The sequence below is a fragment of the Narcine bancroftii genome, chromosome 8 (assembly GCF_036971445.1).
Source record: "Narcine bancroftii isolate sNarBan1 chromosome 8, sNarBan1.hap1, whole genome shotgun sequence".
NCBI lineage: Eukaryota > Metazoa > Chordata > Chondrichthyes > Torpediniformes > Narcinidae > Narcine > Narcine bancroftii.
The window spans coordinates 50,028,494-50,043,339 of NC_091476.1; the positions used below are offsets into that span (position 1 = coordinate 50,028,494).

Below are 14,846 nucleotides of genomic sequence, written 5' to 3' on the forward strand. Positions count from 1 at the left end.
TATCACCTTATTCTTACCCTCACTGGTGTGTGACACAGGCAGCAATCCTGAGATTACTACTTTGAAGTTCTTTCAGCTTCCTGCCTAGCTCGCTTTAGGATTTCTTTCTTGCCCATGTCATTGATACTAATATGACTTATGGCTGCTTACCTTCCCTTTTTCAGGGTGCCGTGTACTCAATCTGAGAAGTCCCTGACCGTGGCACGTTGGAGGCCACAAACTATTCAAGGGCCTTTTTCACATCTATAGAATCTTATGTCTGCTCCTGACTAATGAATCATCTATCACTGCTGCTTTTCTTTTCTCCCTCCTTCCCTTCTGAGGCATAGGGCAAGCTTTGTGCCAGAGACCTGTTCACTGTGGCTTTGCCTTGGTAGGTTGTTTTCCACCAATTCTTCCTTCAACTTGCTACTCCAACTCTGGCTTTCTCACACAGTAGCTGATCCTCTTATACCTTTTACCCGATTGAACTGTTCGTGCTCTCACACCAACTCTCTTTTACTGTAAAACAAGTTTTTTTTTAGTTTTTGACATTTGTTTTCCACCTTTTACTTAGCATTGGCAATGAATAATGGCTTTGGAAGTTAAAAATTCTAACACTGATACTTGAATTTCCATTGCAGATAGCAAGATTGTACTTGGTGTCGGACATTCTATATAATTCCTGCGCTAAAGTTGCCAATGCATCTTATTATAGGAAATAGTAAGTTTCATGTTGTTTGTAGCTTGCATCAATTATTTTGGAAAGTCATTGCTTGTGTAACAGGATATTGTTCTTTTAATAGCTTTGAAACAAAACTGCCTCAGATATTTACAGATTTACATGAAACACATAAAGTGATTCAAGCAAGGCTTCAAGCAGAACAGTTCAAGGTATGATTTTGAAGTAATCAAAAGTTTAAAATTGCAGGAAAGTTTCAGGGGAAATTTGTTCAAAACAGTGCCAATGCATGGAGTAAAATTCTCAGCTTTTAGGTAACTTGCTTTGTCGGGTAGGTTGCTGGTGGCGAAGCAGTCTGTTGCAAAGAGTAAAGACAGCAATTTCCTTTTCCTTCAATTCCCTTGTGTAAGATTTTTCAACCAAGTTCCCGTATAGACTAGAATTTAAAATACCCAAAAGCAAAAGTTGTGCCACAATTGATTGTCTTTATGAGCACTGAGGGCTAAAAGTCAAAATCATATGGCAATATGCTGGAATTACCAAAGCTAATTTGATTTGAAAAAATAATTTTGATTTTCTCTCTCTCTGCAGGTGCTTGCTAAATCTGAATACTTTCAGCAATTAGCTTTTATTTCAGATTTCCAGCAACTGCAGATTTTTTTGCTTTCCCTCGTGCTCAAATAAACCCTTGCATCCTTCTTTTCAATTTTCTTTTTCTTCCCTTAATGAAATTGATTCCAGATGGGATGGAACTCTTTTTATTGTTTTGCAATGGCTGGGAATTAGTCCTGGGACAAATTGGACTGTGTGACTCACTTAGATGCAGATTTTATTATTAAAATTATTTGACAAGTAAATCCAATGAGGTGGTTGTAATTTCTTGCTTAGCTCCATGTCCAGCTTGATCAGTGCAGCCATACTGAACCATCTGGTCAGACTGCACTGCTATTTAAAATATTTTGTGTTTTTTACATTGTTGAGAGATTTTAATTAGTTACAGGTAAATATGATGTAGTTATGGAATTATTCTATATACTCACTTTCCATTGATAAGATTTTTAAAATTTGTATCTCATTTTCCTTTGAATCAGTTTACTTATCTGAATCATTGTGCACTCTGCTTTGAGCAGAGTGTATTTTTTGATAACAGAGATGAAGCTTTATAAAGTAATTGTTTCTCTTCAGCTGGTCTTCATGTGCCAATGCTTGATATGCTACTTTACCAGTACTCAATTAAATATATATATTTGATACTAAAAATTGATATTTAAAAATCTTTTGTTTCTCTTCAGCAAAAGATAATGACATGTTTTCGAGCATGGGAAGACTGGGCTGTTTATCCAGAATCTTTTCTCATTAGGCTGCAGAATATATTCCTTGGACTGATGAAATTGGGTGATGATGGATTGGAAAGGCCAGTGGTAAGTACTGATACTCGTAGTGCTTTATATAATGTTTGTAACTAAAGAATGAATATCTTTACTAGATGTTTGTTGTTATTGGCTCAGCATTGGAGGTGATTGATGTTGTCACATGGTAAATTCAATATTCCAGCGATCCAAGCCAATGGAACATCCAATGCTAATTCTTGGCTATGATCTGGTATTGATTCTTGAGATGGATGATTCTATTGTCAATATGACCATGATTTTAAATTTTGCCATATGGGAGAAGTTTGAATTTCATACTGACTTTTTAAAAATCTGAGATTTTTAGTTTAGATGATAAAGTTATTGATAACAAAATGCCATTTGGATCATTGAAGCTTACTCCTTAAATGTATTTCGCCTCTTTTGACCCATGTTTTTTTATTCTTCCTGTAACTATGTTATTATCTCTTGACGAGCTTGGTATTATAAAATTTATGGTGTAAAGTTTTTAAAAAAGTTTCCTAATACTTGCTTCAAGTTTAGTTTTCACCAATTTTCTCTTGTGTCCCTTTTAATTTATGATATTTTTTCTTGGTGTACTTTTTTAGGAAACAAAACCTTGTGCTTCACATGATTTTTTTTTGTAAATTTTATTTAAAAGTTTTCCATATATGTGAGAATATCCAAATGCTAAATTTAACAATGAAATATTAATATCCAATCTATTACATAATTATATAAATTCCAACCCCACAATCCCCTTCCCTACTAAACTAACCCCTAAATAAAAAGAAGAAAAGAAAAAGAAAAGGAAAAAAGAAGTGAAATAGTAAGAAAACCAGAATAGAAACCTGGTTGCTGCAAGTTCTCCCTTACCACACAGAATTAATCATTTATCACTTTTAATGTTTCAACAAGGTTAATGAAGTTTGAGGCTCAAGGAATTCCCTCAATTCTTGAGTATGGGTGCCAAATTTTCAAAAATATGTCATGTTTATTTCTCAAATTATGTAATCTTCTCCAAAGGAACATAACTATGCATTTCTGCACTCCAACATTCCATACCCAAATGGGTATTGTGGTGGTGTGAGCAGTGGAAGAAACACAGCCACCACATTGAGGGTCGTTAACGACTTTTTATTCTAATTCAGCGCGCCTCTTTAAGGGCAGCATGAGCTCAGTCACCTGGTGCATTGTGACATCATAATCGCTGCCAGGGTGCGCACTGGAAGGGATGCTGGAGTCAGAGAGAAACCTCTGACAACGCCATTTCCCCATGGCTGCCCCGCCACGTGGCGATACAAGTGGGGCCGGTTCATCATGAGGATGTGCGCCACCACACAAACCCCCCCCCCCCAGAACTGGCTACGCGTCCTGTCGCTTTGGAGGCCGGCTTGGGCGCGCTTGTCTGCACCAGCTGTGATAAGTCTAGATGGGCCATCTTCAAGCGGTCCACCGTAAAAAGTTCCTCTCTCCTGCCAACGTCCAGGGTGAAGGTTCTGCCGGACCAGTGCAAGACTTTGTATGGCCCATTGTACGGTCGCTATAGCGGTGCACCTTGTGGTCCCCTCCTCACGAAAATGAACTGGGTCGAGTTGAGCTCTTTGGGGAGATGAAATGGCCGGGTGCTGTGGCGTGCCGGGATGGGGGAGCTAAGGAGGCCAGTCGCCTGCATAGGTCCAATAGCAGGTTTTTGTCAGTGGCCATGGTGTCAGGGTCTGGGCTGAAAAACTCATCCAGCAAGGAAAGTGGTGTGCCATAGACCGCTGCTGAAGCCTGCAGGTCCTCCTTGGGTGCCTTCCTAATCCCGAGGAGGACCCAGGGTAGTTCGTCTGCCCAGTCTGATCTGGAGAGCCTGGCCATAAGCGATGCTTTCAGGTGCCTGTGGAACCTCTCCACCAACCCGTTGTACTGCAGGTGGTATGCTGTGGTGTGGTGGAACTTGACCCCCCCCCAGGAACTTCGCCATCTGAGTCCACAGGGCAGACGTGAATTGTGCCCCTCTGTCGCTAGTGATGTGCGCCGGGATTCCGAACAGGCGATCCATTGGCTGACCAGAGTCCTGGCACACGTCTCTGCGGAGGTCTCCTTAATTGGGACGGCTTCCGGCCACCTTGTGGCCCGATCCACCATCGTGAGGAGGGAACGAGTATCCTTGGACACCGGCAGAAGCCTGACAACATCAACGTGGATGTGTTGGAATCTGTGAACCGCCGGGTCGAAGTTCTGGATGGGGGCTCGCGTGTGTCGCTGGACCTTGGAGGTCTGGCACTTGGTACAATTCCTGGCCAGTTCCGCCACCTCCTCCTTCAGCCCTTGCCACACAAACCACTCCGCAACCATCCGCACAGTTGTCTTTACCGCTGGGTGAGCGAGGTCGTGGATCAGACTGAAGACCTTTGCCCTCTAGTGCGGCGGAACCCTGTTGAGACGTCGCAGAGCAATATGTCCGGGCAGCTGGGCACACGGACATCCTCGAGTTTGAGGCTCGAGATGGCATCCACAATGCTTGCGTCTCCGCATTGTTCCTCTGTGCCTGAGCCAGTTGCTGGTAATCCAGGCCGGGCGCGAGAGTGTTGATGGCTGGAATGGAGAGCGCATCCACCACTACATTGTCTTTGCCGCTGTGTTGGATGTCGGTCATGAACTCAGACACGTACGAGAGGTGGCGCTGCTGTCTGGTGGACGACAGATCCTTGGCCATCGCCAGTGCTTGAATGAGGGGCTTGTGATCTGTGAAGGCTGTGAACGGCCTGCCCTTGAGGAAGTAGCGGAAATGGCGGATGGCCAAATACAGCTCCAGGAGCTCCTGGTTGAAGGCGCTGTATTTGAGCTCCAGCGGACACAGCTGCATGCTGAAAAAGGCCAGTGGGCGCCATTGTCTAACGAGTCAATGTTCCAGAACCCCCCCCACTGTCGTTGCTGAGATGTCCACGGAGAGCGCTGTGTGTGCCTCTGACCGCAGGTGCACCAGCAGCATGGCGCTGGCTAGAGCCTCCTCTGACCACAATAAACAATGGGTGCATGGTGCATGTGGCTCTGGGAATGAAACAATGGTAAAAGTTCACCATCCCCACGAACTCTTGAAGGCCTTTCAGGGTGGAGGGTTTGGGAAATTGTTGGACAGCCGCTACCTTCTCAGACACCGGCATGGCCTCAGCTGCCAAAATGGTGTGTCCCAGGAACTGGAGGGACTTCTTGCCGAACTGGCATTTGGCCACGTTGACCATGAAGCCGAAGTCCGCCAACCAGGAAAAGAGTGTGTGGAGGTGGACTTTGTGTTCATCGCAGTTGCGACTGCCAATAAGAATATCGTCCAGGTAAATGAAAACAAAGTCCAGGTCTTTTCCAACCGCGTCCATGAGGCGCTGGAACGATTGGGCCATGTTCTTTAGACTAAAGTACATACGCAGGAACTCTAAGAGGACGAAAGGGGTGGCCAAATACAGTGCCGTGGAGGTTGGCAGAAAAGTCCTATATGTGGGGCATCGGGTACCTGTCAGGGGTGGTTGCGTCGTTCAACCATCGGTGGTCCTCGCACAGTCAACACCCCCCCTGGACGATTTCGGGACCATATGGAGTGGCGATGCCCAGGTGCTGTCTGAGTGCCGGATGATTCCCAGTTCCTGGAGCCTGGAGAACTCCTCCTTTGCCTGCCGGAGCTTCTCAGGCGGCAGCTGTCTGGGTCTAGCATGCAGCGGGGAGTCCTGTGTGGCGATGTGGTGGAAGACCCCATGCTGAGGCAGGGTGGCGCTGAACCGTGGTTCTAAGATGGCGGGGAATTCGTGGAGGATCTTGTTGAACTCGTCCCTGGCGGCGGCTACAGTGACGATTTCGGGCATGCAGGCTTCTGCTGTGTCCAGTCGGGTGGAGTGGAATGTTCGGGCGTTGACCAGCCTTTTGCCCTTCATGTCAACCAGTAGGCCATGAGCTCTGAGGAAGTCAGTCCCTAACAGCGCGGCGCCCACGGAATCTAGGGTGAACCTCCAGTGGAACTTCTCCTTTCCAATCTAGATCTGTGCCCTGAGGGTGCCGTAGGCCCTGATGGTGGAGCCGTTGTCCACCCGCAGGGTTGGACCTCGAGATCGGGTGAGAGTCTCTAATGCTGTGGGGGGAAGGACGCTGAGCTCAGCCTGTGTCCACCAGAAATCGGCGGCCGGTGGATCTGTCCGTCACATGAAGGAGGCTGTTTGTGTGGCCAGCTGTCGCAGCCATCAACCGGCTGGCCTGGTCATTTCCCTGAAATCCTCAGGGGTGGCAGCACTTATAGGCTTGCGCTCCCCAGCGCTGTAGAAACACCAGGCTCTCCTCTTGCTTGGAATTGGGAGCAGCTTGTGGTCGGCTGGCTCCTGGCCGTGCCACCTGGTTGAGAGCTGCCTCATTCTCCCTCTTTTTGCGCCAGAGGGCATCTGCATGGGCTGCTGCTCTCCTTGGGTTTGAGAAGTCTTCATCTGTGAGGAGCAGCTGGATGTCCTCTGGCATCTGTTCCAGGAATATCTGGTGGAAGAGAAAACAAGGCTTGTGGTCTTCTGCCAGGGCCAGCATTTCGTCCATCAGCGCCGATGGACTACGGTCCTCAAGTCCATCTAGGTGAAGGAGCCTAGAAGCCCATTGCTGGGGAATTAGCCTCAATGTTCCAAGCAGCAGGTCTTTGAGGGCGGTGTACTTGCCCATAGCCGGGGGATGGTAGATGATGTCATCCACCCTCGATGCCGTATCTTGGTCCAGAGCGCTCACGACATGATAGCACATCGTGGCGTCTAAGGAGATGTTGCGGAGTTGAAATTGTGCTTCTGCCTGCCTGAACCACGTTCTCGGTCGGTGGATCCAAAAGGGGGGAAGCTTAATGGAGACCGCATTAACCTCTGCTGAATACATGGTGTTTTGAGTCCAGAAAAATGTCTCGGTTCGTCAGGGTCACCACTGTGGTGGTGTGAGCAGTGGAAGAAACACAGCCACCATGTTGAGGTTCATTAACGACTGTTTTTGTTCAAATTCAGTGCGGCCCTTTAAGGGCAGCATGAGCTCAGTTATTTGGTGCATTGTGACATCATAATCGCTGCCAGGGTGCACACTGGAAGGGATGCTGGAGTCAGAGAGAATCCTCTGATGATGCCATTTACCCATGGCTGCCCTGCTATGTGGCAATACATGCTGGGCCGGTTCACCATGAGGATGCATGCCGCCACAGTATCTGATTTTCATGTCATTGCTATACATTTTCTTGCTGCTGCTAAAGCAATCTTTAAAATTTGTTTTTGATATGTAGATAGCTTTGGTTGTATCCCCTCAATATTATCTAATAAAAATAACATTGAAGTTCGTGAAAATTTAATTCCCATAACTCGTTCTAAGTAAAATGCTAAATTTCACCAAAAAGGTCTTGGAACAAGACCAAGTAGAATGTAGAAAAATACCTACCTTCTGACCACATCTAAAGCATTGATCAGATAAATCCAATTTCAGTTTATTTATTTTTTGTGGAGTGAGATATAACTGGTGTTAAAAAAAAATTTTATTGAACTAGCCTATATCTAGCGTTTATAATATTTGTCGTACTGTCTCGACACAACTCTGACCAATTTACTTCATCAATATTAACATTTAAATCTATCTCCCTATGTTGTTTGGACTTATAATTCCCTTTTGCATTAGAGTATACATAGCTGAAATAAATTTCTTAATATATCTACTATGTATCAATATTTCTACATCACCACATTTCGGTAATGATATTGTTGGACCCAGTTTATCTCTCAAATAAGTCCGTAATTGATTATTACTTTTGAATTGCCACTTGTGAAATTGTTGTCTTCTTAAAAAAGTACATCAAGAAAAAGTTAGAAAAATGAAAATGGGGAGACATATGTATATGGAGTAAAATACGAAAGTCTGCAGAAGCTGTGATTGCAGTAAAACTCAGAAATGCTGGAGGAACTCAGCGGGTCTTTCAGCGTCCATAGGAGGTAAAGATATATTACTAAAGTTTCAGGCCTGAGCTCTTCCTCAAGGTATCAGCAAAAAGCAGGCAGGGGCCTATATTAAAAGCCAGGTGTTACAAATACACAATGGCTTAAGGATATAGTCTTGTTTAAACTTGGAAAAAATTAGACATGCTGTTATTGATTCAAATATCAAATTCTAAATGATATGGGGCTTGTTTATGGACTACTATCATGACCTTAACACTAACTCTTAAGTTAATCTACTAACTAGTAGATTTGGAATTTTGGCACTGTGCTCTCTCCAAGATTATGCCACTGGAAATTTTTAAACCTTGCTCAGGGGAAGGGGTTTAGAATTGATCTTATTTGTTTTCTTTTTTGTTAGGTTCTATTATATCATAATGTTTGCGCTATTGTACTACTGAATTTCTACATATGATAATTATTGTAACTTTTTTATTTGTTCTGTGGCACATATCATAATTATATTATTTAATATTTTCTATTGAATAAATATCAATAAAATATTGTAAAAAGAAAAGAAAGCAAGGTGAAAATGGGAGAGGAGGAGAACAGACCAACAGACAAAAGGTGTTAATGGTAAGAGGACAGGAGTGAAGAAAGGTGAGAATTGATTGGGGGAGGGGGCAGTTTTTGCTCTGTGAAAGGAGACAGAGGGGAAAGGGAAGAGAGTGAGAGTTAGAGGAAAGGAGATAAGGGGGAAAGGAGGAGGAAAACGGAGAAGTCGGTGTTAATGCCATTCAGTTGCAGGATGCCCATACAGAATATGAGGTGTTGTTCCTCCAGTTTGCAAGTAGTGTCAGTCTGGCAGTGCATGAGGCCATTATCAGACACGTCCTGAGTGGTCTCAGTATGGCATTGCATGAGACCATGGACAGACTACGTTGGTGCTACCTACTACACCCATGTGGAACTTGCCAATTTTATCACTTTCGCAACCAACTTCTGACCTGTCCTTTTTCATTAGGCCTTTTGCAACAATTTTCTCTGTTTTCTGGATCTCTCCATCTTCATTTCGGAAGTCAAACTATCGTCTGCTATTTAATGTCAAGTTCACTGGTTCCTGGATGGACTTCAGTTCTTTCCACCCAGTCTTTTGTAAGGACACCATTACTTCCTCTCAGTTCCTCTGTCTCTGTTCTTGAATGAGGCCTTCCAATCATTTTGAGATGTTTTGTCTTGCTTCAGGAAATGTGAATATCCATCTTCTGTGGCTGATGGAGCTATATCTCCATTTCCAACATTTCTGCTTTCACCCTGCCTTTGGCAAGGTGCCTCATGATAGGCTGGTGCAGAAGGACTAATCACGTCGGATCCAGAATATCATGACTAATTGGATACAGAATTGACTTCATGGCAGGAGACAGAGATTGTTAATCAGAATAGGTGTATCACAATGACCGATGTTGGATCTACTGTTTGTCATCCTAGTTGTTAACGTGGATGACATTGTAAACCTGTGCACATGGTTTGTAGATGACACCAAAATTGGTGATAAAGTGAACAATGAAGAGGGTTATTTCAGATTACAGCAGGATTTAGCTGAATTGGAAAATGGACATGGAATAGCAGATGGAATTTTACTTGTGCCAGATAAACCAGAGCAAGGCTTGTGTGGTGAATGGTAGGACTCTGGGGAAAATTATGATCTGAGTGAGTTGAGGGTACAGGTATGTAGTTCCATGAAAGTGGTGGCACAGGTAGGCAGGGTGGTGAAAGTGGCATTTGGCATACTTGCTTTTGTTGGTCAGATCATTGAGTAGAGGAACAAAGATGCCATGTTACAACTGAATTAGAACTTGGAGTACTGTGTGCATTTCTGGTCACCCAGCTATTGGAAAGATATAGAAAAAATTCACAAAAATGTTATTGGGACTGGGATCTTAAATTGTAAGGAAAGGCTGGGAGTTTTCTTCTGTCGTGTTGGATGCTGAGAGTGGGATCTTAGAGAGCTTTAGAATCAGGAGGGGCAAAAATCAGGTGAATAGTCACAGCATTATGGTGAGAGGTGCACCATTTCATCAGATGCAAGGATCGACAATGAGATAGACAACAGACTCGCCAAGGCAAATAGCGCCTTTGGAAGACTACACAAAAGAGTCTGGAAAAACAACCAACTGAAAAACCTCACAAAGATAAGCGTATACAGAGCCGTTGTCATACCCACACTCCTGTTCGGCTCCGAATCATGGGTCCTCTACCGGCACCACCTACGGCTCCTAGAACGCTTCCACCAGCGTTGTCTCCGCTCCATCCTCAACATCCATTGGAGCGCTCACACCCCTAACGTCGAGGTACTCGAGATGGCAGAGGTCGACAGCATCGAGTCCACGCTGCTGAAGATCCAGCTGCGCTGAATGGGTCACGTCTCCAGAATGGAGGACCATCGCCTTCCCAAGATCGTATTATATGGCGAGCTCTCCACTGGCCACCGTGACAGAGGTGCACCAAAGAAAAGGTACAAGGACTGCCTAATGAAATCTCTTGGTGCCTGCCACATTGACCACCGCCAGTGGGCTGATAATGCCTCAAACCGTGCATCTTGGCGCCTCACAGTTTGGCGGGCAGCAGCCTCCTTTGAAGAAGACCGCAGAGCCCACCTCACTGACAAAAGGCAAAGGAGGAAAAACCCAACACCCAACCCCAACCAACCAATTTTCCCTTGCAACCGCTGCAATCGTGTCTGCCTGTCCCGCATCGGACTGGTCAGCCACAAACGAGCCTGCAGCTGACGTGGACTTTTTACCCCCTCCATAAATCTTCGTCCGCGAAGCCAAGCCAAAGAAAAAAAAAAAATGGTGAGAGGGGGGAAAATGTAAAAGCTGCCAGAGTAAATGGTAGAGATGGGGACAATTGCACTGTTAAAATTACATTTAGACAGGTACATAGATAGGAAAGGTTTAGAGAGATATGTGGCTAAAAACTTACAAATGGAACAAGCTTGATCATCGTGGATAAGATGGGTTGAAGGGGCATTTCCCACGTTGTAATATTCTATGACTCAGACAGAACAGATGTGCAGCTTCCTTGGTCCTCACCACTCTCCCGCCCAATTTTTGCATTTCTGCCAGATATAATGCGATTTCTCCATACGTCATACCTTCCCCTGCCCACCCCTTTCTGATTTCCACAGGAACCACTCTCTCACGTATCCCTGGTTCCTTCTCTCTTCCCAAGGACCATCTCCTGCAACCATAGGAGGTTCTTTTTCTGGGTAAGGGAGAGATTCAACTGCACTTCCTCCAGTCTTGTCAATTACATTTGATGTTTCCTCCTCTACGTCAGAGAGACCAAGAGTAGGCTGGAAGTTGGCTTTGCCCAGTTCCTGTACTCCATTTACAGTGCCAACTTCAGCTTCTGTTTGCAAATTGTTAAAACACCTAACTCATTCACACTCTGACCTCTTTGTCCTTGGCCTTCTCTGCTGCCAGAGTGAGGCTAAACACAAACTAGAGGAATAGTTCCTCATATTCCACCTGGGGAAATAAAAACCCAAGGGCCTTAGCATTAAATTCTCCAATTTCAGCAGATAAACCCCTCTTGTCCCTACTTCCTCCTTTTGATCAACCCAGCTACTCGCACATCTTTTTTTCCTTATCCCCCATAGCCCCAACTTGAAAGCTGCCTTCCCCTTCCCAATGTTCCAACTGCCTATTGCCCACACAATTAACCCATTGGATCTTCTGTTTCCACACATCCCCCACCCCATACTGTTCTCATTTGCTCCACCATCCCTATTTTATCTGGTTCCATGTCCTTCCTTTTCAGATTCTACCATCTGCAGCCCTTTGTTGTCTTCACTGATCAGCAGTCTTTGTTGCCATCTCCACCCTTCCCTCCCCCAAGTGACTTCATCTGCCCATCAACCCTCCTCAGCTCCACATCCACATATCAGTTGCTAGCCCCGACTTCACTCCTCTCACCTTTTCATACCAGCTAACTCCCTTTACCTTCTCAGTCCTTGACTCAACGTTGACCATCCCTTATCCCTGCACAGGTGCTGCTTTTAATGCATTGAATTCCTCCAACAGCTTGTATTTTTGGTCCAACAGAGTTCATTTAAATTTTAAATATAGACATCAAGCCCCGTCCGTGACAGGCCCTTCCGGCCTATGAGCCTGTGCCCCCAAATAACACCATTTAGCCTACAATCCTAGTACAATTTTGATAGGTGGAAGGAAAGGAGAGCACCAGAAGGAAACCACATAGACATGGAGAGAATGTACAAACTTGTTGCAGACAGAGCTAGATTTGAACCTGGATTGCTGGCATTGAACTACCGTTGTGGTAACTGCTCCGCTCATTGTGCTGCCCGGAATGTTTAAACATATTACACTTCTAACATGCCTTACCTGGGGGGCGTGGCAAGATGGCGTAGGGAACAGACGTGCCTTCCAGACCTCTCCTGACTCTGATTTATTGTTTTGTCTTTAAGTGCCCGTTAAAGTTCTTTTAAAAGTTTATAAATAGTAAGAGGTGTTGGATTAGTGCCTAATAGTTTATATGCAAAAAAAGAGGTAAAAGAAAACATCAACAGACTGTTAAAAAACTACATTTTCCGAAATTGTCTGAGCCTACTTGTTTACAAGAAGCCAGGACTCAGCGTAGAATGGATCCAGAGGAGGACGTGCAGAGTTCGACATTGAAGCTCCGTTTTAAGCCGGTGAGGCTCTTTGAAGGTCGCATTCAACAGCTTTTGGACCAAGGAGCTGGATGGGTGCCAGTATTTCACACAACAGCCACTGTGAATGCTGTTACTCAGTCTTTGACAGTTGAATCAGCTGGGGCGCTACCAGCTAGAGAGTTAAAGAGCTGTCATTCGACTGCTACAGTGGTGGCGCTGCAAAATGCATCTTCAATTACAATGGTTTTTCCAGACATCGATTCAGTGAAGATGATTAAAGAGATTTGGCTTAAAGATAACTCTGATCTTCAGTCTCCTGGCATTGCTAGGGGGACTTAGAGAAGGATTTTTATACGAAGTCAAACTGCTAGAAAAGATACTAAATTAAGGGAAGGGACAGAAGATCCCGTGGTCTCTAAGGAACAGCAAGACCCCATTATGCCTGAATCTACTTCTGTTGAAATGTCTGTTAAGGATCTTGAAGATAAGATATATTTTGTATCGAGTCACTTAGCTAATTTTGTGAACCTGTTTATTTCCAAGATTAATGCGATGGCAGAAGTTATTAATGGAGCTTTTAAGCTTGAAACCATTGAAAGATTTGAAATGTGTGATCAAGGTTTAGTCGATGCACAGGATCAACTGCAAGATGAAAATAGAATAATTGAAACATTGCAGATCCAAAATAAAAATTTAGCAAAAAAGGTTGATTATTTGGAGAATCAATCTAGACGGAACAACGTGAAAATTGTTGGTAATGCCAGAAGGCATAGAAGGACCAGATCCAAGAAAATTTTTTACTGAATGGATTCCACGAGTGTTAGGACAGGATAAATTCCCTGAAGGTTTAATACTGGAACTGTTGTGACAGAGAGACAATTTTACGTACGGTTACTAGAAATGCCCAACAAAATAGATCTCCTTTGATGGTTCGGAATAATCCTGTTTTCTTCTATCAAGATTTGAGTCAAGAAATTATGTTTCAACGACGCGAATTTAATTCTGTGAAAGAATGGTTGTGGAAAAAAGACATAAGGCAACATTCAGGTATTTGCGGTACTGAAGATTTTTTAGGATGGAAATTAGCCAAAGTTCTTTGACAATCCTAAAGAGGTTATGGACTTTGCTCAGTCTCTACCAATCATGCAGTTTCAGGAACGATGTAGTCCTTCAAGGTCTCCAAAGAGAGTAGAGATGTAAGGTGGGATCCAGATTTTTAGAAGAAATGGAAGCAATGGTGACTGAAGTGGTAACGTTGATTTAAAAAAAATAAATCTTTTATCTTTTTTTTTGAGAAGAGTTTAAATAGTTTAAATAATGATGATAGTTTAATGAAATGGGAGTTGGGAGAGGGAACTGGGTGGGCACTAGTTTCCAGATGTCATCAGCTACCTGTGAGTTATCTCACACCCAATATTTTGGGGGAGTTACCGCTTTGGGCGGTTTAAACAGGAGGAGGTATTTGTGACCTCCGACCTGTTTTTTTTTCTTTTTAATTTTTGGGTTAAGAAGTGAAGGTTTTTTTAAATTTTTTTAAAAATATATAATTTTTTTAAACTCTTTGTTTTCTGATTGTAATTGAGAGGGAATTAGGAGGTTTTTTTTCTCTCTTTCTCTTTTGGGGTTTTTTTTTCTCTTTTTTCTTTTTTAAGAGGATGATGTCACAGAAGATAATAAGTCAAAAATTGAGGATGTTGAATTAGATGAAGAGGAAGATGAGGGGAAAGGTGATAAGAAGAAAAAGAAGAAAATTGAGTACAAATACATTGAGGGAGAAGAGTTTACTAAATTAAGTTAATTTCGATAGAGAATTTTGAAGATGTTATAAATGAAAAATATGGAGAATTTTATAAGAGTTTGAACTTTTTTCTTTTTTTATATAAGGGGAGGGGAAGGGAATAAAAAGTTTATCTGATTGTTTTTCTAAGGGATGTTTTTGTTCTCTCGATGAATTATAAAGGAAACTTGGTATTAATGGAAATTCTGTATTTATGTATTATTAATTATGATTTTTTGTATAACAGATATGTGGTTGATATATGACTTTAATATTTGAACTTAGTTTTAAAGTGGATTTCATTTGTTAAATACATGTATTATGTTTGATTTAAATATATGTTTAAGGGTATTTTAGTATTGATTTTTTTTGTTGTTAGTAATTTTTGTTGTTGTTAAGTTTTATCCTTTTTTTGTAAGTGGGGTTTTTTCTATTTTATTTACAACAT

At 43.2% G+C, this 14,846-nt stretch overlaps 1 protein-coding gene across 4 annotated transcripts in view; it reads left to right on the top strand.

Moving 5' to 3' along the window:
* LOC138740673 (U2 snRNP-associated SURP motif-containing protein-like) overlaps positions 1 to 14,846 on the top strand; it is an 86,326-nt gene that overhangs the window by 47,930 nt on the left and 23,550 nt on the right. For all 4 annotated transcript variants that reach the window (XM_069893662.1, XM_069893661.1, XM_069893663.1 and 1 more), the window contains exons 15-17: positions 624 to 703; positions 786 to 873; positions 1,954 to 2,082. In XM_069893662.1, the coding sequence (XP_069749763.1) occupies positions 624 to 703; positions 786 to 873; positions 1,954 to 2,082 (297 nt within the window). The remainder of the gene's footprint in view (positions 1 to 623; positions 704 to 785; positions 874 to 1,953; positions 2,083 to 14,846) is intronic.